Source organism: Leishmania major, chromosome 35 (genome assembly GCF_000002725.2).
Source record: "Leishmania major strain Friedlin complete genome, chromosome 35".
NCBI classification, from domain to species: Eukaryota; Euglenozoa; class Kinetoplastea; order Trypanosomatida; family Trypanosomatidae; genus Leishmania; species Leishmania major.
In genome coordinates this window covers 445,319-472,500 of record NC_007284.2, presented here as the reverse complement: position 1 = coordinate 472,500, position 27,182 = coordinate 445,319, and the positions used below count along the sequence as shown (strand labels likewise).

The following is a 27,182-nucleotide window of genomic DNA, read 5'->3' as shown; positions in this document are numbered from 1 at the left end:
GCAGTATTCTGCGGTGGCGCGAGTGCCGGGGAGGTCATTGATGGGGCCAGGGTGTGAGGTGTGAGAGGAATGTGGTGATGCTGGTGGCCAGGGAGATCTCCACACCGCACCGGGCTCCGTTTTTCCTACCTTTCAAGTGGCCTGGCTTTTGCATGAGAAAGACCTGTGTCGATGAAGCCGATGTGGGTGAGAAGAGTTAGCCAAGAGTCGTTCAGTCCAGTGGAAAGATAATGAGGCCAGTGACTCGGTCATCTGGAGCACGTTAGACATACACAAACACACACACACGCACACGCACGCGCGCTTGTGTGTGTGCATGTGCATCTTTGATAGATGATGAGGAAAGGCACAGCACACGTGGAACGCAGCCATCATGAAAGTGGCAGGGGAGGGAGGAAGTGAAGGCGATGGTAACGACGAGTGCAAGAGCAATCGTTGAACGCACTTTCAACCTCCGTTCTCATGCCGCGATCTCGCTTCACCTCCAACTTCAGCTTAATCTCACGATGATGCTTAGTTACGAGGTGCACTCGTGCGCTCGCATGTGTGCCACTACACTACTGATGATACGAAACCAGAGAAAGCAGAATGACCACTGCCCTCTGCAGTTCTTTCTATGGTTTTGCTACGGCGCGGTTGTGCTCGCAAATATACACAAAAACAACAGCGAAAAAAAAGTGCCCCGTTTCCACACAGCATAGCCTATCAGCTGCACTTCCGTTTTGTTGCGCACGGTCTACTCCTTCCCACCTCGTTGCACACGCGGCACCTCCGTGTCGCATCGCTCACCACGCGCCCTTGTGCGAGAAATGTTCGCCATCTCCACACAGGGTGGGGTGGGGGGTGGGGGCGTGCGATTCGACGAGCCACCGCGGGACGAGCAGAGAGAGAGAGAAAACGCGCCGTCCTTGCGCGCGCTGAGGCGCACACAGGTTTTTCCGTCCTTTCCAACATTTGTGTCCATTTCTCTGCCGTGCAGCAGGAGTCCGACGCCGCTCGGCTGCCCCCAGCCCTACCACAGGGGCCCATTTCACCTGGTGCAAAGCAGCCGGAGACACGAGCCAGTGCAGCAGCGCGCCGACCCAGCCATCGAGGCACGGCCTCTGGCCCAAATGCTGCCCCCTCAGGGTGCCGCTCAGGGCTCCCCGCACCATCAGGCAGTGTGACGGCCGGGTGTGGGATACGCTCGAGTCACGCTCAAACTTCGCCTATCATGTGGATGGCACAGGCATGTTCGCTGTGGCAGGTCGCTCCGGTTCAACGCCGTCCAGAACCTGACCAGCCGGCATCGGCAGCAGTGAATCGCGCTGGCCCCCCTCCCCCGCTCTTTGGGTCGTGGGTGCTTGACCCTGTCACCGCCAGAGGTGCTTCGGCATTGGCAGGGATAAGGGGGAGGGGCCGCTTGCCGTCCCCACGCATAGAGTGAGGGCGCTGGACTCTGTGATGTTACGCGGGGGTAGTCCTCGTTATGAGCGTAGTAACAAAAAAGGGAAGAAAGTAAGCCAAGAGGAAACGATGATGTGACGCACTGTGCGACGTGGGCGAAAAATGAACCCCCATGCACAGACACCGAGACGCGAAAACACGCCGGTAGAAGTACGCAATAGGCGTGGAGACACCAACGGCTTCGGTGCACACAACGTTTTTGCTGTTACTGGCACATGTGGGATAGGAGCGGGGAAGAAGGAGTGCGAGCGCTAGTGATGCGAAGACAAGCATCTTCAAAGCGAGTTGCGCGTCATCTTCGGGTTTCCTGCCGCATTTTTTTTTTTACGTGCCGGTGTGCTGCATGGAGGACGGCCACATCACGCTCAACAATGTGTAAGCACAGCGGGAAAAGAAGTGCAAAGTGGAATAGGGGAGGGGGGGGGCCTGCAAGTGGCAATGGTGAATGGGATAGAGTCGACGAAGAAGAAGTGACGGCCGCGTCCCTTGTCATTCCTGATACACTTATCGATGTGATAGCGGCGAAAGGAACTGCCACGAGGAGGGCTTGAGTCGACATTCGGCATGAAGGTGAAGCTGTACTTTTTCTTTCCTTTCGTCTAGCCTGCGGCTGAAGAGGAGCACCAGTCCTCTTTTCTTGTTCGTGTGCGGGAAGAAATACATATATACATATGTTACACATCAATGCTGCTGCAGTCACCCAAAGAGACAGAGTGTCCATAGTTTTGACTTCAGATGCACACATACGTTCTTCTTTTTCTTCGCTTCATGATCCTGGGCCGCTTCCGTTACGGTGTCCATGAGAGGGAGAGATGATGATGAGGGGAGAAAAGACGACGACGAAACGAACACATGCGTGTGACGTAAACAACAAAAAAAAAACTGAAAATAAAATGAACATAAACAACACCAGCGTATTCTCCTCGTTTTACTTTGGACTGCATTTTTTTTGTTAGCTTTTGTTCGTTTCCCTGCTGATGCGGTGCTCCGTGAAAGTGGCTGTCTTGTCGTTCCGCCGTCCCGTGTGGATGGTGCGTGTTTACGCATCGTCCATGAATGAAGGCTGCAAGAGTAGCTTTCCACCTAAACACACGCACACACGCGAGCAGCGCGAGGACCGAGACAGAAAAGCAACTACCGCAGGCACATCAGCGAAAAGAGCAAGAGTACAAGCAAGACAAAAAGCAAAACGAGAGAGTCCAGCGAGGGAGTGAGAAGGGGGGGGGAGCAAGCTAAGAAACAGTAATAGGAAAAATAAAACACCGCGCCGTAGGAAAGTGGAGTGCGCGCGTGCTACGGCTCGTCAAGAGAGTCACCCCTAAAAGACTTGTAATGTACAGGATATCGCGCTTGCGAGCTTCACTTTTGTTTTTTTGCAACACCCAAATCTGCAGGGGCCACTTCGCTTTTCAAGAAAAGATGGAGTGCGCCCAGGTGCTGCTTCGACGACGGCCCCACATGCTTGCGACATCATCGTTTCCCTCGCGACGGTGATGCCGGTGAGCTACTGAGGAGCTAACCGGCAACGTGCAAGTGCCACGAGGCACAAGACACACATGCACACAAATAGAGAGGAAAAGGAAAAGAGGAGACGGACAGAGAGATGAAGGTCGGCGACAAAGCAATGCACGGCTACGAAAGCGTGTCAGATGCACTTAAACAGGGGACAGAAATACGCACTTATGCACCAGCACACATCCAGGACAGCGTAGAAAGGAAGACGGAGCGCGGCGTGCGTCAGCCACACACATCAATCCACCACGTACATTGAAGGAAAAGAGAAATATCTGCCATTATGAGGACACGGTGGATCTTGGGTGGAATGGGGGGAGGGAGGGGGAGACCAGAGGAGGCCGTGCCGGCAAACATGCGGAGTCGAGGATGGGAGCAACAACAACAGGCGAGAGGACAATGCTCTCGGACAACGGTGAAGGAAAGAGCATGAAAGATGCACGCGGGGCAAGGTGGGGTGGAGTCGAGGGAGGGGCACTCACACCCATCCACTCACCTACACCCACATACGCACACCCGCGATGTGTAAAAACGCGAACACACGAGAGCGAGGAGGGAGAAGCAGAAAACTTAAAGACCCCCAAAAGTGAAAATATGATAACATAATTAACGAAAATGAACCGAATCCATAACACGACATAAGTTGACAGACATGACGAAGTCGAGACCAAACAAACGACGGGGAACATTACTCACCCGCGTACGCACCATGACAGACATACACCCGCGCACGCGTACGTCTGAAGCGAAGAAGGGGTAGGGAGAGGTGAAAAAAGCCAACGAAAACCATTTGGGTAGTCAAACGTGAGAGCAGGGGAGACGCAGGCCGACACACGCACAGAGAGGGGCTGCAGAGTCCAGTAAAGTTCTGCTGCCGAATTCGAGGGAAAGAAAAGCGAAACGCACGAAAGGAATACACGGAGAGGCATACATGGCGCAGCCGCCGTCATATATACATACATACATATATATATATATATATATATTCCCGCAAGAGAAAAGCCCGTGTGCCAGCCACTCATCGGGCTGCACACAACCACCCCCTCGTGTGTACAAGAAGACCCCCCCCCCCACACACACAGACACACACGAAAACGAAAGGAAGACACAGATTGTAGTCGCATCTTCTAAGACACTGCAGTAGACCCTTGCTTCGCCATCTTGTGAGAGATGGGCGATGTAGGAGAACCGAAAAGGCAGACGTGGGAGACATTGTCATAGCAAGCGGTGCAGCTGTAGAGCGCCGCTTCAAGCAGAGGACACGCGAAACAAACATACACCACAAAAGCGGTAATGAAGACGGCGGCCCACACACGTGAGAGTGTGTGAGCGAGCAGGGGGAGAGGGAGGGACGGGTGAGGGCACAGCCGCCGCCTAGTGAAATGTAGGGCAAAGGAGGCTAAAAGAAACAAAGCCAACCAGCAACAAACAGAAAGAGAGACGAAGGTGCACGACGGCTATGGCGTTGCCGAGAGAAAAAGGGAACAACGAGATTCGAGAACGGGACGCAAGGCGGTGGAGGACCGCTCTTTCCCTCCTCCCCACCCCGCCTTTATCTCTCGCTCTCTCTCTCTCTATCGCACGCGCGCGCAATTGTACGCTTTTGGTGCGGTCATCGTGTGGGCCCGTTTTCTTCGATTCCTTCGCCCGCGTGAGAGAGAAAGTGTGTATGTGTGTGTGTGTGTGTGTGTATACGTGTATGTGTGTGTGGGGGTGGGGTGGGGCAGGAGGGAGAGGGATGGAGGAAGGGGGGGGGTCCACGAAAACCGAGGACCCACTAGCAAGTCCGTCTATTTGCCTCGAACAATCCGACTGCTGGTGCGGTGTGTGCGGTCGTGCCGCCTGCACCAAACCCATACACCAGCAGGAACAGAGTGCACCTTTCACACAGGAGCATCGAGGTGCGTGCGTGTTGTGCTTGTGTGCACGGACGAGGGTGCGGAGCAACCCGCCCTCTTCCAGCTCCCTGTCTCAGCAGGTGTGTGTGTGTGGGGGGGGGCATGCAGGGTTTATCGAATAGAATGCGGAACCTCCGCTGAGGACGCGGACAGTGGACATCACAAGAAGAGACCAGAAGGCCACTGCGGCCCTTTATCCAAGTGAATGAAAACTAAAAGGAGCACTGAAGCGGAGAATGCGTGTCTCGCTTTTGTTGAGCAAGCAATGCCCCGATCATCCCCCGATCTCGTTGCACCTTTACGCCCCGAGGACAGCGTTCAAAAGATGCATACAAGAAAAAAAAATAAGTGATCGCAGGTACACACACACACGCACGCACAAGGACAACCATTCCGCAGGGACAGGTGCACACTGACGCGTTGGTGTCGGAGGAAGAGAAAAATGCAAGGTAGCGAGAGGGCGAGAGTTGCTCATCCGCATTCCCTGTCCAAGACACCCCTGCATCCTATGCGTATATAGATACCAAACAAAACGAACAAAAGAACAATACCCTAACAGCTTTGTGTACGCGCGCCTCCGTAGTGCCAGCGTTTCACGGTATGGTGAGACACTGCCTCGCTCTTGCTCTCTCTCTCTTAGTTCCCCGTTTTCTTTCGAGCTTCTTTTTATTTACGGCTCCACTTCACCTGGCTGTGCGCCTAGGTCCATACATGCGCCTCGCGAAGGCATTTGTTTCACGCACATGTGTGCGAGTTGCGTATCTCCGTTGATGTGTGTTGGTGCATACTGATGCATGCGCTTGATCGACGCTTCCGCTATCGAAGGATACGCACTCCCATAAACATGTAGGCAGACACCATACACGCAAATGGGAGAGAGAGTCAGCATGCCCACCGGGCCCGAAGGGAGCGTTGAGGGGAGTGAAACGACAAGGAGAAGAGACAGCTGTGACAGTCCACGTGACAACCCCCCTCAAAGCTGAAACGAGCAGCATCGCAGAGCTCGCAGCAGAGAGGCAAAAAGGGAGCACACATCGGTGAATAGATGGGCCGTAGGAGGCCAGAGGGAGTGAGGAAGGTATTTGCGAATACGTCGGCGGGCGGCTGAGGGGACGATGGTGGTGGTGGTGGGAGAGAGAGAAAAGGGGGAGCGTGTTTGTACAATACGATGGAAAGCAACAAAACACACCAGCAACAACAATGAGGAAAAAGAAGATAAACACACATGAAGAGAAGAGTTTCATTCTGAAATCGTTGGTGCTGGCACACACAAGCTTCCCTAGTTAGACTCACACATGCACACACCGTGCTTGCCTGCTTTCCTTTGTTTGTCATCCATTACTTACTTAGCGATGCTGCATGCCCTGCGCGTGCAGTGCGGTGATAGTGGCGGTGAGAGCGGTGATAGTCGAAGTCGTCGTTCCTGTGGTCTTTGATAGCGGCTAGAGGGGAACGATAACATTTCGATCTGAAAAAGAAAAAGTCTCAGCAACAACAAGAAAGAAAAGACCCACAGGGAGACAAAGAAGAGGGGGCGCAACAAAACCAAATAGGGAAGAGGGGAGAGAAAGTAAGCCCCAGCGTATGGGCCATCCCACACCTATGTAAGAGAAACGAACCGCAAGGTAGGGGCGCGGTAAAGTAGAACAGAGCAAGAAAAGAGAACTAATCAAGACGTGGGCACACAAGAGGGACCAACAAGGAGCAAGCAAAGCAAAAATAAAGACAATGAAATCACGCGCGCACGCACACACACACACCCACACACAAAGAAAGAGGGGGGGGGGTAAAGGAGTGTCAAACGTGCGCGGCGTGGGAAGAAGATGCGACGGGGTCGGGGTTAGGGCGAATGGATGGTAATACCAGCAAGAAAAAAAAGGACAAACAAGACGGCGATCAGTTAGCCAGCCTCGAAAGCTGCTCCCCCTCCCGCAGATGGCGTTGCTGTACTTCTCAACCTCTTTTCGTTGCTGCGAAAAGAAGAAAACGTACACGAAGAAAAAGAAGGTGGTGGTGGTGGTGTGTGTGGGGGAGGGGCAAAAAACGCAGGCACATGTGCACATACATACTCACTCCTTAGCGCCATCACCCTCCTCCTCCTCAAAGGGGGCAAAATAATCTAACTGTACGCTCACACACGCACACGCTGTATGCATTTTGCACGAGACACATCTCCCTTCCACATACCTCGTGTGGCACAGGAAAAGAGGGGCGGGGAAGGGGAGAAAGACTGACAGCATCTACAGGGTCTTCTCTCCCCCGACAAACAAAATATCCGCGCTGACAGCACGCGTACAGACACAAGACAGTAGAAAAGGAGACGGGAGTACGCAAGCCGTTGCGGCACACACACACACGCACGTCCTCAATACTTGCAAGGCGAAGACGGGGTGCGCGGGGGTGGGTGGGCGAAAAGAGGAGGAGGAAAACGGAGTCTGGACAGAGGGCGAGAGAACGCGAGCCTGCTTATTGTGAACACAACGCCGTTGACAACAGCAAAGTGCCGCAGAGATGAAGACAGAAGATGGAGGGCGACGGGGAAAAAATTAGTCGGGGAAGACACGTTCGCAAAGGCTTGTACACCCACCATGGCTGTGGAGCAAGAGAGAAGAAAAAAGGTGGTGGTGGGGTAGAGGTGTTAGATCAAAGACACAGAAGAGAACAAAAGAGGAGAGGACGGCGTTAGAAAGATATTGAGTTAACGCGCAGAGCGGAACAGCTATGCTGAGGCGAGAGACATGAGAGGCAAAGAAGGTGAAACAAGCGGAACAAAAACAGGTGCCTCGTTTCCACAACCGAGGGCATGCACACTCGCAGACAAGCAAGTGCACGTGCATCCAGTCACGCACAGCAGGATACATTAAAGGGGAGCATCTCACATGGAGGAATGAGTTCAAACACACACACACACACTAGAGAAGGCTGCTGACAAGGAGAAGACAACAACGAAAAAACGACACACCCAGACGCGTAGAGAACGGCTCGCAACAGTACAATCCCGACGACGGCTTCTACATTCTGTATGTGCGCGCGTGAAGCTTTTGCGTTTGAAGACTGGAGGCATGCGTGTGTGCACACACCCGGCGGTCCAGAGGGTCAGATAAGATACCCTGCAAGCAACCAAGCAAGAACACACACACACACACACACACACACAAAGGGCCAGATCCGTAAAAGAAGGCCAGAACTGCCACATGAGGGAATCGGAAAAATAAAACAAAAAAGGTAAACGAAGGAAAGCTGAACCACAAAACGTAACAACAACAAAAACACAAGTAAAGCCGAGGAGAAATAAATAAACGAAAACAGAAAAGAGAACAAGAAGAGAAGGGAGAAAGAAGTACACGCTGACACGCACGTACTCCCGCCCGCTGCACTCCGTTCCACAGTCGAAAGGGACGCAGGCGCAGGACCAGCGATCGTCGAAAAAAGAAAAGACTGGCGCTTATGCATGTTTGTCTGTCTGAGCGTGTCTCATAGGTAAGACAGGAATAACTACCTAGTGTGCTATGAGAGAGAGAGAGAGAGGGAGGGAGGGCAAGCCGCAGTCGTCATCCACGCGCACACATACATAGACACATAGAGACACGAAGAAGAAGGTGAAGAGAAAAGGACCCAGATACAGACAAAATCGAGGTACATATGGATGCTCGAGTGCATGTCCGCGTCTCCGTATGTGTTTCTCTGTGTTTCTGCACTCAGGAAAGGGGAGCGTTAGCCGCGAAAGCCATCGGCGCTCCAAGAGATCATCAGCAGCAAGAGGAAGAAAACATCGTCAGGCTAGCAAGCCGCGACCACGCACACCACAAAACGGAGGCGGGGAAGGGCGAGGAGGAGGAGGAGAATATCAGCAGACACACGCAGCGACACAGACCCGGACACAAACACACATACAACAAAAAGGCATGCACGAAAGCAGCGACGCGTAAAGGGAGGGGCGGCGATGGACGTAACAAAGGAGACAAGCCCTCGTTACATCATCCCTGCTAATGAACAAAAAGAGGAAAGACGGGTAGGGGGTGGGGGTTGTGAAAGCGTGGTAGATACGACGTACACACCACACAGCGGGATCGAAACGACACACGCACACACACACACACACACACACACATCCAGACATAAACGCAAGCATGTGCCACGGAAGCCGAAAGGGAAAAAAGAGAAGTCAACCCGGAAGATGGAGACAGAAGGCGAAGGAAGAAGAAAACGTCTACGGAGAGCAACAAAATAAGAGAGGGGACACACACACTATATATATAAGCAACGGAACTAAACAAGGCGTGAGAGATGCAGCCATGTGGTGGTTATGAACGGAATCCGATGAAGGAGTCAAGTAAAAGAATGAAAAAATAAGAGAGAGACACAGAAGTTGCACCGCGAAGAAACAATATGGGGAGAGAGATGGTAATGGAAGAAGAGGAGGGAGAGGAGGAAGCCGCTCTGACAGGACATACACAGATAGGTAGAGGCAAACACATACACATACATACATATATATCCAGAGAGTAGAGGTACATGAAACCAAAAAGGGAAAGAGAAACCATGTATAGGAGAAGAGGCGAACGAGGAAAAAAGAAAAGGAGGGACGATGATGACGAGTGTGGGTGGGTGCAAGACGAAGAGAGAGAGAGAGAGAGAAAGAGAGCGCCAGAAGAACCATTGGAGACAACAAACACGCGAACAAAGACAAACCAACATGAAGCAAAATACACACACACACACACATACACATACACGCAAACGGAGAAACAAATAAAAGAACCATACAGGTAATTTCTTCACCCTCGATGCGCTACTTTCCTGCTCTCTGTTGATACTTTCAACACACACGCAGCCGCGATATGTGTGGGGGAGGAGGAGGGGGTGGAGGAGGGTTCAACGCAGCAGTCAGAGCAACAAGGAGGTGAGGAAAGTCAAAGGCGCACATGCGTCCATGGTGACTTTCAACGGAAATAGAGCAATGTTGTGTATCTGGGGTGAGGGAGGAAGAACGGCTGCGCTTGCCTGGCGGAAGCACAGTGAGTCAGTGAGTCAGAGAGAAAAAACAAGATTAGAACCACAAAAGACATACACACACGCTTCACAGAAAAATTGGGAGAAACAACGTGACGTACATGAGCAGGGAATGAAGAGCATACACCGAAAAGACACAAATACGCAGCGACCCTGGCGAAAGGGAGCCAGAGGGGGGGGGTCTCCCTCTGCCCTCTGCCCTCCTGCCGATTCTAAGCGTGCACAACGGCCCACACTTGGGTTTGTCTGTGAGGCCCGTCTGAAATAAAAAGAGAGAGGAAGGAGTGAGGACAAGAGTAAGGCGAGGAGAACAAACACACACATACACGCACGAGGGAGAAGATCGGAAAGAAGGCGTGGTAATAGAAGAGACGAGATAGAGAGAGGCAGCTGAAGACACGGTGTGTTGGGCTGATGGTAAATAAAGGTGGCGGAGAGGAAAGAATAAGGAGAGGGGGAAGAGAGGGGAAGAGGAGGTATTTAGGTGTGTAGGTAGATAGGTGAAGGAATAAACAAGTAGGTGAGGCCGCGAGGAAGCTGAGGACAGGACACGCTTCTGCACAACCAAAGCCACCATAAAACAAAAGTGGACTCAGCGTTATAGAGACCGAATAAAAGCCGATAAACAAAAGAAAAGTGTCACAGGCAGAACAACGGCAACAAACAAGAAGACACACCCACACACACCCATACCAAAGGAAAGTTCAAAACCAAGCGGAGGTGCTAATATCGACACCAACACGAGTGTACAAAAATAAAAACAAGGAGAGAGACGAAACACAAAACAAAACAACGACCGTGCGGAGAGAGAGAAAAGAAGGAGTGCCAAGAACGAGAAGAACACGGAGTCGTGCAAGGTCTGTAAACAACAAGGGAGTGGGTGTGGGTGAGTGAGTGAGTGGGGAAGGAGAATATAGCACATAGAACAAAACACTCACCACTACATCCCCACGCGTGTGAGCAAAAAAAAAAACGAGGGAAGACGTGCGCGCACACAGGTAAACGTATGCATATACAGACCTGTAAAACGGAAGAAGAAAAAGGGACAATCGAGTTTTTTTTGTCGTTTAGACAGCGGTTGCAAAAAGCGAGTGTGAAGGGTGCGATGGAGAAGGGGGTAAGAGGCGAGAAAGATAAATGGGGGACAACGGAGGAAGCAAGAGCACTAGCGGAAACTTCGTAGATACAAAAAAAAAAGCAGGCAAGAGAAAACGAAAACGAAATAAAAAAAAACGACTGCGGAGAACTGAGGAGAGCAAGATTGCGCAAGCAAGAAGTTCTTTATCTTCCGTGTGGCGTCTGTTGTTTCCTCCTGTCGTTTTCTTTCCTCTTCGTGCGCAGCCGCCTGCTTATCCGCGGGCCCTCTCCCTCCGCTCGACACACCCACTGCTGCCAGAGGCGTGCGGGTTCCGGAGAAGGCAGAGTGCTCCCGCTGCCACAGACTAACGGCGGCGCGTCCCACCTGTCGCGGCACATGCGCGCAGGCCGTCCAGCCACGCCCTCCAGTCAGCAACGCCGCCCCTGAAACACGCCCCAAGATCCACTAGTGTGATCACTGTGCGCACGCGCTGCCATGCACAGCCAGCATGGCGTTTCGCACCCAACCAAAGCATCCAGAGGTCAGCAGAGTACGAGCGATGGGCGAGAGAGGCGTGCAGAGATCCAATGCGAATCAGCCGCACAGCGCCTGTGTGCCAAGCACGCGGCATCCCCTCTACATCCGACCAGATGGGCTGATGCGGCACAGATGCCGGAGGCATGACGAGAGCACCCCCGAATGGCACCACCGTGCCCTGGCCTACGGCTGACCAACTGACTCCTTGAGCTCATCCAGCGTGCGCCTAGAACGCACCCTGTTGCATGCACGCCAGACGCCACCGCTTTCTGCTCTCGAGCAGGCCCCTGGACGCAGTCCGCGAGGATCGAAGCGTGCAGCTCACGCGACTCTCCGTCTGGCGCCGATCAGGCAGCACGTACCCAAAATAAGGAGCGAGGAAGGCCAATGAAGAGCCCGCTAGACGCATGGCCGGATTCAGCGGCAGATGGTTTCGTTCTAGAGGACCAGAATGCCGCCGTGGTGCAACAGAGGTAGGTGAAGCATGGTTCTCGATACGCGTATCCTTTTCCTGCCTTCTTTGTGGTGTTGGGACGACGACGCTGACACGAAAAAAATATGCATATTCTTCCTTCGCATCTCCTTCGTCATTGCATGCTTTCTACATCAAGGACTGTGCGCATGTGTGTGTATGTGTGCTGCCTACCTTTCGCTGCCAGCCCTCTTAAACGCTGCCTCTGCCTTCTTTCGTTAACACTGAAGCTGTTTTTGTTCTTTCCCCGAGGAGATAGAAGACTTTAGATTGCTTATGGCGATGATGATGCTGCGCGAATTGTGTGAAGGAAGGAGTGGTCAGAGGGACGACAAGTTCGTACGGAGAGAGGCGAGGAAGGGAGGGAGGGAGGGGGGGGGCGTGTGTGCGACACAGGCGCACAGAGCAAGGAGAATGACAAAGGCGTAAACATGAGAACAGTAAAGCACCCGAGCGCACAACAAAGAAACAGAAACGGTGTAGGGAAATACAGTATAGAATAAGGAAGAGGGAGGCGTCCCCAACAAGGGGCACACCAAAACACGCGCAGACACGGGGACGTGAACGTGAGGGCTGCGTGTCGAGCAAGCAAAAACAGAACGAAAAAAAAAGAAATGAAGAAATAGGTAGACGAAAACTGAAAATTCATGTGAGAAAAAAGTCAGCACGCGTGAGAGAATGGGATGTGAAGGAGAGAAAGATTATCTGTCTACTATTCCTTTTCTTCCGCTCTTGCCACATTCCCCATTTCCGCGTGTCCGTCGATGCATATCTCTTCGTGGTCTTGCTTTTGTTTTTCCTTGTGTGAACGCCGAGGGCTTTCACAGTCACATGAAGCGAGCCGCCAAAACATCGTTGAAAAGTCCAGCGTGGTCACTTGTGTAGCCAGAGGGGTACGTAGGCACCGCAGCGCTGCTGCCGTTCGCGGCCATATTATCGTAGGAGGGAGCTTCGATGAAGTAGATTGGTTGCTGCTGGTGCTGCTGCAACTGAAGGACACCCGGTGCGCCAGCCGGCATCGCGAACAGCATCGACCGCTGCTGATAATGCGAAGGGAAAGCATGGAGAGACTGCGGGGCGGCCGCCAGCAGTGAGCTCGACGGCACCATGGCAAAGGTGGAGGCGGCAGGGACCCCATTCACTGTGGAGATGAGAAGGGGCTGCTGGCCAACGAAGGCAAACTGCTGCTGATGTGTGTGGTACTGCTGAGAGCTCTGGGGCTGCAAAGCCTGGAATGACGCCATCGAGTTCGACGCGCCGTTGATCGCCATCACAGCCTGAGGCGCTAGAGAGGTGGCGGTGAGGATATGTACATTCGATGCGTGGTGCTGTGTTGTCGCAGGCGAGAGGGGAGAGGGCTGAGTGGGCGACATGTTTCGGGCAACGGGCATCGTTGGTCCCTTGCTGCCGCTGCCCATCTGCGGGCCTCGATGGCCGTGGGTGTGGGAAGGACCACCGGCGCTGTTGCTCCTCGCCGCAGCCTTGGCGCTCGCCTCCGCCACAGCCAGCTCGTACTCTTCCACAAGCTGCTGCACGTTGCGCTCAATGTGCTCCCGCACGAGCTTCGAGGTCGTTGGGCCGCCGCCTTCAGAGTTGCCGCCGTTGCCGCCATTCTTTTGTGCCGTGTAAAGAGCAAACTCGCGGTCACCGTGGGCAAACACGCACCGGTGTTGGTACGGGCACCATCCCGACTGATCAAAGTGCCGGCATCGCTTCGTCTTGTAGTGCGAGGCCGCGTTGCTGCTCGGTACGGAACCGGCAACCGGTGCCGCCACCGTCGTTGGTGTGTTCGTGCTGGAGTTGTTGGCGCTGCCGTCGCTGCTCTTGAGGGCGCTCTTGTTCAGCGCCACGCCGGAGGGAGAGGCAGGGACAGCTTTAAAGGACTCTTGATTCGAGAGCGACTGCCAAGACGGCGACGAGTCCATTTCCGGATAGCCGATCGACACGATGGTGGCGCAGCCAGGCGAGCGTTCGTTGGCGCCACACTGCGAGTTCTGCTGCCCTGTGAGGGACGTGATAGCGATCCAGGTGGCTTCTGTGAGGCTATCGCGTCGGCTGTCCTCGGAGCTCGTCGCTGCGTGGGCCTGCTCATACAGGGATCCACTTGAGAGGGGTGGCGTGTTCATGGAGAGGGACAGGGTCGCGCAGTTGTTGCTGACGGGTGGGTGGGCCAAGTTTCCGACGACGTCTCAGACAATCTTCTCGGCCACAGCAAGGCTGTAGGCCCCCGTGACGTTGGCCAAGAAACCTTCAAAGGAGAAGTCTTCACAGGGTTCTTGCGGCACCGAATGCGTGGGGGTGAGGCCACTAGCGGCGTGTTGAGTGCTATGTCCGCTCGTTTTCACGCGGAATGCGTTGAAGACGGTGGGGGGTGTCGCTAGCGACGTTGCTTGAAACTTGGCGGTGCCAGAATGGGCTGTGATCGTCGAGTGGAAGCTGCGCTCGTGTAGCTGATGAAAGAAAATCGAGAGCGGGCGAAGAAAGGACCCGGCAGGAGCCGTCCGACACAAACACCGCAAAGTCGAGGGAGAAGAAGCAGCAAGCGAGTTAAAAAGGAGCACCCAAAACACAGAAAACTGCACGAGGACAAGACGAGAAAGACAGAGGAGAGCAACAGAAAAAAGAAAAGAAACAGAGAAAGAGGAGGTAGGGGATGATGAAGAAGTGTGCCTTTCAGCTGTATTGCTTGTGCGTGTAGCGAGTGTTCCCCTTTTTTTCTCTTAGAATGCTTTTATCTTGTAGTAATCCGTTGTTGGTTATTATACACTTTTCGTTGCGTATAAGTGCGAGCGTTTGTCTACGTCTGTGAGGGTCAGAAACAGGAAAAGAGAGAGACAACGAAGAAAAAAAAACAAGACACAAGGGAGAAGGGGAGGGTGGTGGTGGGAGGAGGCACAAACCCACGACAGACACGCAAACACACAGGTGGGAAGAGAAGAAAGGGAGGGCGAAGAAGAAAAATAAAACAGAAAAACTGGGGAAAGATGAAAACAAGCCGAGCAAACACTATAAACAACAACAACAAAAAAGAGTGAGAAGAGACCTGCGGTTAGGAGAAGGGGAGGGGGAACACCGAAAGAAAAACGGAGAGGCCTTTCACGAGACGGTGTACGAGCGAAGCGAGGAAGAAGAGGGCAAAAAAAAAATAGTGTATCAAAAGAAAGTTATGTAGAGCTGAAACAAACCACAAAAAACAAACGACGCTGTTTCGACACTCTTTTATTGGTGCTGTACACTGCCCGTTTCTTTATATATATATATATCGTTTATTTAGCCGTTTTCCGCTTGAACACACACACACACACACACACACACACACGAAAAGGAAAACAAACTGGAGCGTGCGATGAAGCGAGCGAGAGAGAGGAGCTATGCTTCACTGACTCTGTGAGGGGTATTCCTTTTATTTGGGCTGGTGGGAAGGCTTCACCGAAGACAGACAGGCACGAGTGCACGTGAGGCAGGGAAAAAATAATAATCACGGACGTGGGTGGGTGGGAGGGAGGTTTGAGAGACCGCCACCACTACACACAAAAAGAGACCAGTTCGAAAAGGGCAAACAGAAGGAGAGCGAAAAAGGATAAACGCAAAGATGGAATCACACAAGTGAACGAGTGAAACAGAAAATTTGTTTTCCTTTCATATATATGCCTAAATTTCACAAGAGCACAACAATGGCAACCAACAGAAAAACACGGACACAGACACAGACACAGGTGTAGACGCACAAAGGAGAGTTTCAAGTAAAATGGCGAAACAAACAAACAACAACACTGAAAAAAAGAGGCACAGACAACGACACGATACCCTTAGAGTGCGGATTAGCAAGTGAAAGTAAAACCAAATATAAAGAAGCACACACACACACACACACACACACACAAAGAGGGTGCGGGTGTGTGTGGGGGGGGAGAAGAAGAGGGGTAGGCGGGCGGTGAAGAGGGAGAGTGTAAAAATAGAGAACGGTCGCTCAAAAGAAGAGAGAGAGAGGGTCAAAGAGAAGACGTTAAAAATAGAGAAAGGCAACGAAAAAAGAAATCAACCAAACCAAAAAAAAAATAGAACAGGTGTAAAGGAGAGAGATAATGCCAATATGATCGTTCAACGGTATGGGGAAGAGGAGGCAGCTCCTACGAAGAGAAAAAAAACAAGGTGCAAGCAGTGGCGCTCACAGACGAAAAAAGGAGAGGACCACGGTGGAGGAGGGGTGATGGTGAGCTGCCGAAGAGGACGAGAAGATATATATATATATATATACAGGTGCACTCCAGAAGCAGTAAAGGAGGTCGAGAGCGAGCGAAAGGGGGGGGGGGTGGAGGAGGGAGGAGCAAGAGAAGGAAAGTCAAGTAGCCCAAGTGTTGAGGCGCGGCTTGTCACATACAAGCAGAAAATCCCTTTTTGCCTTTTCCAAATCTTGGTTTATTGTGCCTTTGTGTGACTGTTTGTTACGCTGCCCTTGACGGATCTTCGCTTGCCTCTTCGAATTAAACCAGGTGCGAACGCTTTTTATTAGGTCCTTTTTTTCCAAACTCTGGCTTTCCTTTCGTGCTGTTCGTTGAGCTGCGGCGCGTGCGTGTATGCGTGTATGGCTTGCGTATTGGTGAATTTCTGATTATTAGTTAGCGCGATGATAAATCGTGAGCCCAAAGCAAACCAAAGCAAAATGAGAGATTCCTGCTTTCCTTTCCTGCGTGCGTGTCTACCTGCATGTGTCAAGTTTTTCTCTCCCTATTCACTTTGTTGGTTTTGGCTTACTTGACGTTTCGCAACGAGAGGGTGGTGATGGCAGAAATACTCAAACCGTAGAGAAAACAAAAGTAAAGTAACCGAATCGAACTTAGGTCGGAAAAGGGGGAAACAGTCAAGAAGAGAGACCACGTCTACTGTCACGTGCGTGGCCGAGGGCGAGAGGGAGAGACCCCACCAGAAAACAAAAAACCTTGTAGCCGTGTTCCTTCGCAAGGGTATGGTCGTGTTTCCTTACCTGCTGTGATACTCGTCTAATCTTGCGTTGCGCTCTTTGTGTGCTGAAATGCTTCCACGTTTTTTTTTTTGTTCTCTCTCTCTCTCTCGTCTTTTTCTTTTTTTCTTTCGCTCCTCAATACTCTGCGCGAGTCACACAGAGGTCGATGCTGCCACACACGGACACACACACGGACACACACACACGGACACAAAAGGAGCAACACAAAGGCGGGGCGATGTTATTATTTCAAGGCGGGCGAATTGAGTGCGAGAGGAAGGAGCGGAAGGGGTGTTTGGAGTGGCGAAAAGCGAGGCAGGAGACGGGCGGAATAGAAGGGAGAATGCAAATACGGGAGAGGATGAGAGACGCGTTGCCTGAGAAATTTTATTCACGGATTCTGTCCGTGTCTTTTTTTTTTTCGGTCTTATTCTTCTGTTCACTCGTCCTCTAGATTTTCCGCCCAATCCCTCTTATATCGCTGTGCTTTCCTTGCTTTTGTGTTCCTTGATCGAAGAGTGTCCGCATACGGCGCGCGTACGCTTGTATTTGTCTGTGGGTGTTTTCCCTGCGCCCTTTTCTTGTGTTTTTTTTTTTGTGTTCTTGTTGGTGCGCGATCTGTGGAGAGGAAACGAAAATTCAATCGAACGAAAGCGAGAAAAGTAGAGAGTGTGAGGGGTCGGGCAATGGGGTGAGGCGTGGTAGGGAGGAGGGGCGGTGAAGTGTCGTAATGCGAGCGAAGGGGTGGGAGTGGGGTAGCACGTGTGAAGCGCAGTCAGACACTCGAACACAAGACGACAGACACCATACAAAGATATACGAGATACGTGTACGTGGATTATGTGATGCGTGCGGGCGCGTGTAGGCTTGCGCAGAAGTGCAGGGCAAACGCAATCCAAGGAGGGCAAAAGCAAACGCCGAGACGAGAACACTGTGGCCGTAAAGACCAAAGCAACGACAGCTGCGCAAAAAAAAAGAAGAAAAAAACGCACGCACTCAACGCGGTACTCAAATGCGCGAGCGCACACAGACACACACACATATATATATATATATATATATATAAAGGACACACTCAGGTCAAGAGAGAGAGAGAGATTCGAGAGAATACAGCGGAAAACAAAAAATCGAAAAACGAACGTGTGCCTTTTTTCCTCTGCTTATTTTCCCCTTCTGTGTTTTTCTTATTTGCCCGCTCGAACGGGTGACACCTGTGCGTAGCGGGGGGGGGTTGGTGTCCGTGTATGTGTGTGGGGGAGGGGGATAAAGAGAAGGGTCAGAGAGGCGGGAGGGGTGCGCGCAAGACTTGAAAGAATTTTTGTTTCCTGCCGTGTGTGGGCGCGTGTGCCGTAACCGCCCTATCCCCAACTAAGAAATGACAAAAAAAAGAGAGTAGAGACCGGTCGCTTGACAAACAAGGGGTGGAGAGGGGGTCACACACACAGCACACAGCCAAAGGGCATACACACAAGCTCTTTTTATGTTCCTATGCTTTCATGTGATGCAGGGAGATGAGGCTTGTGGGGGTCTCGAGGGAGACACGAGAGAAGAAGAATGAGGCGAACGTGCAAAAATAATAATAATAAGGAAATGGGAGGTAGCGTCTCTTATGTGCAACCGCGTGATGGGGAGGGGCACGCAGCCAATGGCCGTGAATGACGCCGTTGATGAGGGCGCGCAAGCGTGTGAATGGGAGCACGGGTGATCGTGAAGGCGATGGAAAAGATTAGAGAGCAGTGGAGTGCATTGTTCATGTAGTCCTCCACGCATATATATATATATATATATATATGCAAATCCCCATCTTCGACCTCGCACAGTATCGACGGTGGGATGGACAGGGGAATGTGGGAGGTGAGAGGTGGCAAAGCCGCCAGAGGGGTGCCTGCTTGTCCTTTGAGGATGGCCAACACAGTGCCCCCCCCCCTCTCCCGCCCGTTCTACAAACAACATAATCCGCCGCGCAAAGGGCCGAGTCACATTTGCCGTGCGTGTCCTCCATCCTGAGCATGGTTGCGCTATCGGAGGCAACAGGAAAGGTGAGAGAGAAGAGTTGCTGGAATGATGGCGAGCTGCCCCCTCCCCCCAATATACACACACACACATACGCAGGTGAGCTAGTGGCTTCGTGTGTATCGATGACACGTTTCTTTCACCTTTCCCCGTTTTCTCGCATCTCTGCCTTGTAGGGAGTGGTGGCGTGGATTGGGGTGGGGGAGGGCACCAGCACCGATTTCTTTGCTTTCCACATTTTTTTTTGGACGTGTGCAGTGTATTTCAAGACGTGGAGAGATCCGTGAAAGACGAGTCGGCGCAGACATTGAACGAATGAAAGAGCAAAAAAAAACAAAAGAAAAGCACAGAAGAACGAAAGATAACACGACAGTAAACAAACAAACAAAAAAACAACGACAGCAACAACGGCAACAACAGAAAAGATGGCGTGTCACTGAAGTATTTCCATTTCTCTCGTTTCGTGTTCCATTCTTCTTGCGACTCTCGTGTGCCACCTTTTTTATCGCCATTACGCTTTCGATGCATTCGTGTTTTGGGCGGCTTTTCATTTTTCCTCCGAAGCGGCGAGACACAGAAGGAGAGCAAGCGACAAGACGGAAGAATACGCAGAAATACACACACACACACACACACACACACACACAGAGAAAACAAAGAGAAGAACAGAAAACAAAACCCAAGCTAACCAACGAACAACAACAGAAGGAAAAAACAGTACCGTTAAACCACACACAAACACACACACACACACACAGAGAAAACAAAGAGAAGAACAGAAAACAAAACCCAAGCTAACCAACGAACAACAACAGGAGGAAAAAACAGTACCGTTAAACCACACACAAACACACACACACCACACCACACATGCTCACACGCGAAGGATGCCGAACGACGCCAAAGCAAAGAGCAATCACGAAACTAATTCATCATGCTCTGTCACACACACTCACACTCTTCTTTCCCGTTACCGTACCTCATCCCAGCGTCTTGCCTGACTCCTCCTAACTTTCTGCTCACGTACTTCCGCCTTGCCTGCTTGCGTGTTTGTCGACTCTCTTCCCCTACCAAACCCCCTGCCTGCCTGCCTGCCTTCACCCTCTCCCCTCTCTCGAGCCGCAAGCCGTCTTCTCTTCCACATCCTACCCACAAGAGAGAGAGAAAAGAAGACCCACTTCCTCACATTCACACTATAGGTGTAGCAGCTCCGCTACTCGGCTTGTTGCCTTCACGCGTGGATGAGACCAAGAGGCAGAACAGCGAAAGAAGCCGGAGAAGTCCCAGTTGATCTGTGCGCACGCTTTTGTCTGTGCCACTGCCCCTTCGCACGCACAAGGGCGCAGAGCGGGAGGGTGGGGGCGGGGGAGGGAGCGAGAACAGGAGAGCAGAGAGGGAGGCACTCAATATCGAAAACGAACAACAGCAAAAAAAAAACAGACAAGAAACATAACTAAGCAAACAAACACATCAACGATACACACAGACTAACAGCGTCTGGAGAGAGAACAACAAAAAAACGTCAGCAGTGACGATGGCAGCGCTTCCACCCTCTTGGCTTCTCCATTTTCCTTTTCTTCGTCTGAGTGTCGTGTAGAAAGTGGCGCGAGGCCTGCATGCACACGCATAGGCCAAACACCGGAGAGAGGGCGAGCGAGCGAAGTAGAGCGTGAGAAGACAATGTCAAGAGCACAACAGCACAAGAGCGAAAACAGCAACGAAAAACAGGCAAAGGTACAGGGAGAAGGGGTCCGGGTAGAAGGCCGTCAAATCCGAAAGGAAAAGATCACCCCCACACAGACACGCATACACAAAGGGAGGATACGCAAGTCAAGAAACAGGGGAGGGGAGGGGAGGGGGCCAGGAACATATGGCAGAAAGGGACTCGGGTGGGGAGAAGAGATGGGCTGGTATGAACAAAAAAAGACAGATGCTCAGAGGGAGGGAGAGCAATAGCAAAAAAAAGTTCAACCACACCCGGCCGCTCCACTCACCTGCTCGCGCCTCTCTCTCCCTCGATTTTCACACCCACGTGTACAAGGCCATACATGGGGGGGGTGACTGGGTGATTGGGTGGTAGTGATGGTGACACAGAGAGAGAGAGAGCGAGAGAGCGAGAGAGAGAGCGCTCGCAGGGAATGGAGAGACGGCACATGGAGAAGCGGCAAGGATGGGGTGAGGCACACCCAAAATACCGACAGCGAAAAGAAAAAAGAGAACAGAGAAGCATCGCACACATGCACAGAAAGACCCATGCATCTAACACCACAAGGGAAAGACTAGAGAACATGAAGGGGTTTGGGGACGCCGACGGCAACAGCCACAACAAACAAAAAGCGACACACAGGGAGAGGGAGTGCACATCGGAGGAGGAGAGAAGAAGGGAGCTCGCACACAAAGAATACGTGCGCCCTCAACCAAGACGAACACAGACGTTCGCATCCACCACATACACATGCAACGAGAGAGAGAGAGAAAGCAAGAGAGGACACTCAGAACGGCCGAGCCCATCCCCTTTCCTCGCGAGTTCCCCACGCAAAAAAGAGAGAAAGTAGAGGATCCGGAAAGGGGCAAAACAGAGAAGCGACGCCGAGAGGATGGGATGCACACACGTGTGTATGTGTCCTGCTGATACTTGGCCATGCATCATCTATAGAGAGTCAAAGAATCGACTCACCAGGCCCCCTTGCCCTTCCGCTGCCACGCGATCTGACGAGCACACTGAATCCCTCTCGTTTGCTTCTCGCTCGCCTCTATGCCGAGGATATGGGGGTAGGGGCGGAATATGAGCCGAATCTCCTCCTGCTTCCACTCGTTGCGAAGGGGTTCCAGTAGCTTCTCGATCTCGGTCCTGCAAGCTGCTCACATTCCTCTCCGCCTACGTGCTGTCTCCTCACCGCGCATGAGCATAGATGTCTGCGCAATCAAATGCAGAGGGGACGGGAGATGAGGAGGTGACACTGCACGACGTGCATGAGAGGGAGAGGCGCGGGGATCTGGAAAGACGCGAACCACCACGCCAGCGCAGCGAACAAACAAAAACCAAGGAGAAGGCTACGCAGAAACCCATACGTGCACCTGCGGAGAGGAAGAGAAGCACACCCGCCGCACCACCCATCCAACACGCACGTGCGCACACACTCAGGCAGTGCAGAGGCGATGTTTCGAGCAACAACATAGAAAAGGAAAATGGCGAGAAGACGAGAGATGCGTATGGGATTAGGGATGAGAAGGCCATGCGCGACTCGAACGCCAGCAGCTTTCACTCTGTTGCCTCATCCACATGACACTCCGCATTAGAAGAACATTTTCCGTTGCGATCTCTCCCACCGTACTCCCCCAGCTCCTCCTCTTCCCCTTTTCTCTTGTTTTCAAAGACTCACATCGTGCGCGCTTCACTACTGCTGCTCTGGCGCACCCGATTCCTGGTTGTTAGCGCTGTTTGGGGCACCACCGTTGCCGCCCTGTGCCGGGCTTTGGTTCACCGGGGAGCCATTGCCCGCAGCACCGCCACCGTTGCTGCCGCCCGGGAACGACTGCTGCTCCTGCAGACTCTCATGAATGCGCTTCAGCGTCCAGTCGAAGACGTAGTCGACGTGGTATCCCTCGCGCACAAATAGGTCGCGGAACATGCGCTTCAGGTACGAGTAGTCGGGCTTGTCCTCGAAGCGCAGCGCACGCACGTAGTTCATGTAGGCGGCGAACTCGCTGGGGAAGCCCTTGCACAGCAGCTCCACCGGTGTCGTCTGCTTTCGCTCGGAAATGCGGTTGTACTTCTCCTGCTTCGTGTGCGCCTTCAAGCCCTGCCATGGCAGCGATCCACGAAGGAAGTACATGAGGATGTAGCCGATGCCCTCCATGTCGTCACGGCGGCCCTGCTCCACGCCCATGTGCGTGTTGATACTACAGTAGCGGGCCGTGCCTGTCAGGCTCTTGCCCTCCTTGTATGGGATGTGGGCGTGCGTGCGGGGGTCACGATACTTCTTCGCCAGCCCAAAGTCGATGATGTACACGTGGTGGCCCTTCTTTCCGGTGCCCATGAGGAAATTGTCGGGCTTGATGTCGCGGTGCAGAACGCTCTTGCTATGCACAAACTCGATGCGGCTGATCATCTGGTCCGCCAGCATCAGCGTCGTCTTCAGCGAGAGGCGGCGACCGCAAAAGGAAAAGAGGTCTTCCAGCGAGGGGCCGAGCAGCTCAATCACCATCACGTTGAACTCGCCCTCGACGCCGTGATAGAACATCATGGGGATGCCGACGGCGCCGCCGCCGCTGCCGAGGATGCGATAGAAGCGCGACTCATACGTGAGCTGCGGGTGGCGCGTCTTCACCTGCTCGAGCTTGATGGCGACAGGGTCTCCCGTCTGAATGTTCGTGCCGCGGAAGATCTCACCGAAGGAGCCGGAGCCGATCTTCTGACCGATCCGGTAGCGGTTGCCGACGCGCAGTTCCACGTTCATGTTTGAGCTGCAAAGTGCTTGCTTGTGTGTGCGTCGCTGTGGGCGTCTACGTTAAGGTGGGCGCACGGGGAAGAGAGAATAGGTGAGCGAAACGTCTGCTATAGCGTGAGTCAATCGTTTCCTTCCTGCGGCCCTCTCTGCTGTAGAACAGCGCGTATCCTTGTGTACGATGTTCGTGTGGGCGTGTATCAGTGACTGCGCCTCTCTGTCTATCCACGTGTTTGTGCCTCGATAAAGTGCTTGCCGATGCCGATGCCGATGCCGAGAGAGAGAGAGAGAGAGATGCACACACAGGTAAAGCGGCACGAACAACGAAAAGACGAAGGCGAGGTGGAGGGAGCGGGTGTGCCGCAGAAACGAAGCCGCTGCTTGCACCGGTCCGTTGGTGTATTGTTGTTTGCTTTTGATCTTCGTATCCCTTTGTCTGCTTGCGTGTGTATGTGTGCCTGACCACGCCAAAACGCACAAAAACAAAGGGAAGGGGAGGGGGGAGCTCAGCGGGCGGCAACAAGCGAGCTGTACTAACAACAAGAACGACTTTTTATTGTTCTGTATGCTGTTTTTCTGAACAGGAGAAGGCGCAGTAAAGAGAGACACTACGTTTGCTGTGGAGGGAGCAGGGAGGGAGGGAGGGAGGGTAGCGAGCCGAAAAACCGGATGATGGGCGACATGAGGAGAAGGTTTGAAGTTGGAGGTGGAGCCGCGAGACACGGGCGGTGGAGTGCGCAACGGAGAGCGATGTCCTTGACGCCACTTTGGGAAGATTCAGCCCTATCCTCGGGCACGTATCAGACAAGGAAGCAGAAAGGCGCAACCTCTGGTGGTGGTGACCCTTCCCTCGCTCTTGCTGGATGGCCACATCACGTCCGTTGGAGATTGTGGAGGAAGGGGGGGGGTGGCGATCCGTTGAGTTTCTGTTACTCCCGTTGTTTTGTTTTCGCTTTGTCTTTGTTAAGCATAAAGCGCCATAGCCCCTGATGACGAGGACTACCCCCGCGTGGCATCACAGGGTCCAGCGCCCTCACTCTATGCGTGGCGACGGCAAGCGGCCCCTCCCCCTTATCCCTGCCAATGCCGAAGCACCTCTGGCGGTGACAGGGTCAAGCACCCACGACCCAAAGAGCGGGGGAGGGGGGCCAGCGCGATTCACTGCTGCCGATGCCGGCTGGTCAGGTTCTGGACGGCGTTGAACCGGAGCGACCTGCCACAGCGAACATGCCTGTGCCATCCACATGATAGGCGAAGTTTGAGCGTGACTCGAGCGTATCCCACACCCGGCCGTCACACTGCCTGATGGTGCGGGGAGCCCTGAGCGGCACCCTGAGGGGGCAGCATTTGGGCCAGAGGCCGTGCCTCGATGGCTGGGTCGGCGCGCTGCTGCACTGGCTCGTGTCTCCGGCTGCTTTGCACCAGGTGAAATGGGCCCCTGTGGTAGGGCTGGGGGCAGCAGAGTAGAGTGGCACTCATGTTTTACAGTAGAGAACGCACGCGAGCAGAAACGAGGTGCGCCGCGGCGCACATGCGGGGCAGGTGAGAAGAAAGCAAGAAGGGAGAATAAAACCCCTAAGTGATGAGGAAGGGAGGTGGAAAGGAGTGCGTGAGCGCAATGCAACATGCAACTTATGGAGCGACGGTACGCAGAGTGGTGTGGGGTGTGTCAGACACCAGCGCGGGACACGCCAACGCTGACAAACGGATAAAACGAGCAGTGTTTCGAGACCTCTTTCCAGCCAAAACAACAACTGCAACATGAAGGGAAGAGCGGCAAAAGCAACAAAACAAGAAGAAAGAGAGAGACGCATACAAGCCAGCCACCCTAACAGCCCGTCACGCACACCAGCAGACGTGAGCCGCACAGTGCACCAGTGGGAACAAATGGAAAAGAGAGCAGGGAAAAAGAAGACGAGGAAGGGAGCAATGTCCCACAACAATGACGCCGCTGCGCCGGTTGCGCGCGGCAGAACGCTAACGCACTCTTCTCTCTCTCGATCTCTCTCTCTCTCTCTCTCGATCTCTCCCCTCCCGCTTTCCCTCGACGCCGGAGCGGCACATCTCTGCCTTGGAGGCACTCCAGGGCGCGCCCGAGAAGAGGTAAGAGGCTTCGGGGAGAGAAGAGAACAGCCAAGCTTGGGGTATGACGACGAGGCGAAGAACTAGGCAGGGCGTCAGAGAGAGAGAGAGAGAGAGATCGAGAGTGCCTGTCGGTGTCCACCACATTATGAATTGGTCGGGCGCCTGCGGTAACTCCGTCAAGTGGGATGCACGTGTGCGTGTACGCGCAGGAGCACGTGAGTTATGCATGAGCGAGAGAGAGAGAGAGAGACAGCAGAGAGGGAACGGAGGTGGTGACGTGTATGCTCTGCACTGATGAATCCATAGAACACACGCGTGCACGCCCTTTTACGATACCTCTCTCGTTTTCGCTACAAAAAATTTCGATAGCGTCGGCGTATCCCTCTCCATGGATCACTTCGCCCAGTTACTAACAAGCCTATCCATTAACGAACACAGACATACACACAGGCACATGCACACTACTTCTGTTTCTTTCCGCGCTTCGCTGCATTCTTGCGCTGCCGCGCTGTGAGCGTCTCATGCATGCTGCGCACCGTCCAATCATAGACATAGTCTTCCTGGTAGCCCTCTCGCATGAAGAGTCGGCGAAACATAGAACGGAGATAGCCGTAGTCAGGGCGGTCCTCGAAGCGCAGCGCACGCGAGTAATTCAGGAATGATGCGAGCTCGATGGGCAGCCCTTTGCAGAGCGTCTCGACGGAGGTGCTCATCTTCGCGTGCGCGATTAAGCTGTACTTTCGTTCCTTCGTTGACGCCCTCAAGCCCTGCCATGGCAGCGATCCACGAAGGAAGTAGATGAGGAGGTAGGCGATGCCCTCCATGTCGTCACGGCGACTCTGCTCGGCGCCGAGGTGCGTGTTGATACTACAGTAGCGGGCCGTGCCTGTCAGGCTCTTGCCCTCCTTGTATGGGATGTGGGCGTGCGTGCGGGGGTCACGATACTTCTTCGCCAGCCCAAAGTCGATGATGTACACGTGGTGGCCCTTCTTTCCGGTGCCCATGAGGAAATTGTCGGGCTTGATGTCGCGGTGCAGAACGCTGTGAGAGTGCACAAGCTCGATGAGCCACAGAATCTGGTCCGCCAGCATCAGCGTCGTCTTGAGCGAAAAGCGGTTGCCGCACTTTTCATGCAGATCTTCCAGTGACAGGCCCATCAGCTCCATCACCATCACGTTGAACTCGCCCTCGGAGGAGTATCCGAAGATGGTTGGCATGTAAGCCGCCCCACGGCCTTGGCTCAGAAGGGTGTAGTACCGCGATTCTGACAACAGCTGCGGGTGGGCCGTCCTTGTGCGCTCCACCTTCATGGCCACCACTTCACCGGTTTGGGTGTTGACTCCCAGGAAGATCTCGCCGAAGGAGCCGCCGCCTATGCGGCGGCCAAGGCGGAAGCGGCCGCCCTGCACCAGGCAGTTCTCTAGTGCGCTTGACATCTTGCTCTTCCACTCTATTGTGGACACTGTTTGATGGATGTGTAGTAGTGATGTGTACTGCACGTTGCAGATGTGCCACGACACCGCTACTTCTCTCTTGTTTTCTGGTGGACGCCAGCGTTTAGGAAAGAGGTGGAAGAAGGACGACGTGACGGGAAGAAAGGGGAAGGCGGGGCGGGAGACGTCCCTTGTCCAACACGTTGGAGAGTCGCTGAGCAGTTCCTCCCTTCACAGAGAGTCGGCAGGGATGACGGTTCTGCGCGGAATAAAACTAGGACGCA

General features: G+C 53.3%; 4 protein-coding genes across 4 annotated transcripts in view; all 4 read right to left on the bottom strand.

Annotated features, from left to right (window-relative positions):
* LMJF_35_1030 (putative zinc finger protein family member) overlaps positions 1-38 on the bottom strand; it is a gene marked incomplete at both ends in the record, with an annotated part of 654 nt that extends 616 nt beyond the window's left edge. Inside the window, one exon of the mRNA XM_003722450.1 lies at positions 1-38. This exon is cut by the window's left edge and continues 616 nt beyond it. Coding sequence (XP_003722498.1) covers positions 1-38 — 38 coding nt within the window.
* Positions 39-12,783: 12,745 nt separating this feature from the next.
* On the bottom strand, positions 12,784-14,082 carry LMJF_35_1020 (hypothetical protein; the record flags this gene model as incomplete). The annotated part of the gene is made up of 1 exon (XM_003722449.1): positions 12,784-14,082. The coding sequence occupies one exon, from the start codon at positions 14,080-14,082 to the stop codon at positions 12,784-12,786; it is 1,299 nt and encodes a 432-aa protein (XP_003722497.1).
* Positions 14,083-22,330: 8,248 nt separating this feature from the next.
* On the bottom strand, positions 22,331-23,392 carry LMJF_35_1010 (putative casein kinase; the record flags this gene model as incomplete). Its single annotated transcript, XM_003722448.1, has 1 exon — positions 22,331-23,392. One exon carries the CDS (start codon positions 23,390-23,392, stop codon positions 22,331-22,333), a length of 1,062 nt encoding a protein of 353 aa, XP_003722496.1.
* Positions 23,393-25,926: 2,534 nt separating this feature from the next.
* LMJF_35_1000 (putative casein kinase I) lies at positions 25,927-26,901 on the bottom strand (the record flags this gene model as incomplete). The annotated part of the gene is made up of 1 exon (XM_003722447.1): positions 25,927-26,901. The coding sequence occupies one exon, from the start codon at positions 26,899-26,901 to the stop codon at positions 25,927-25,929; it is 975 nt and encodes a 324-aa protein (XP_003722495.1).
* Between the last annotated feature and the right edge of the window lie 281 nt (positions 26,902-27,182).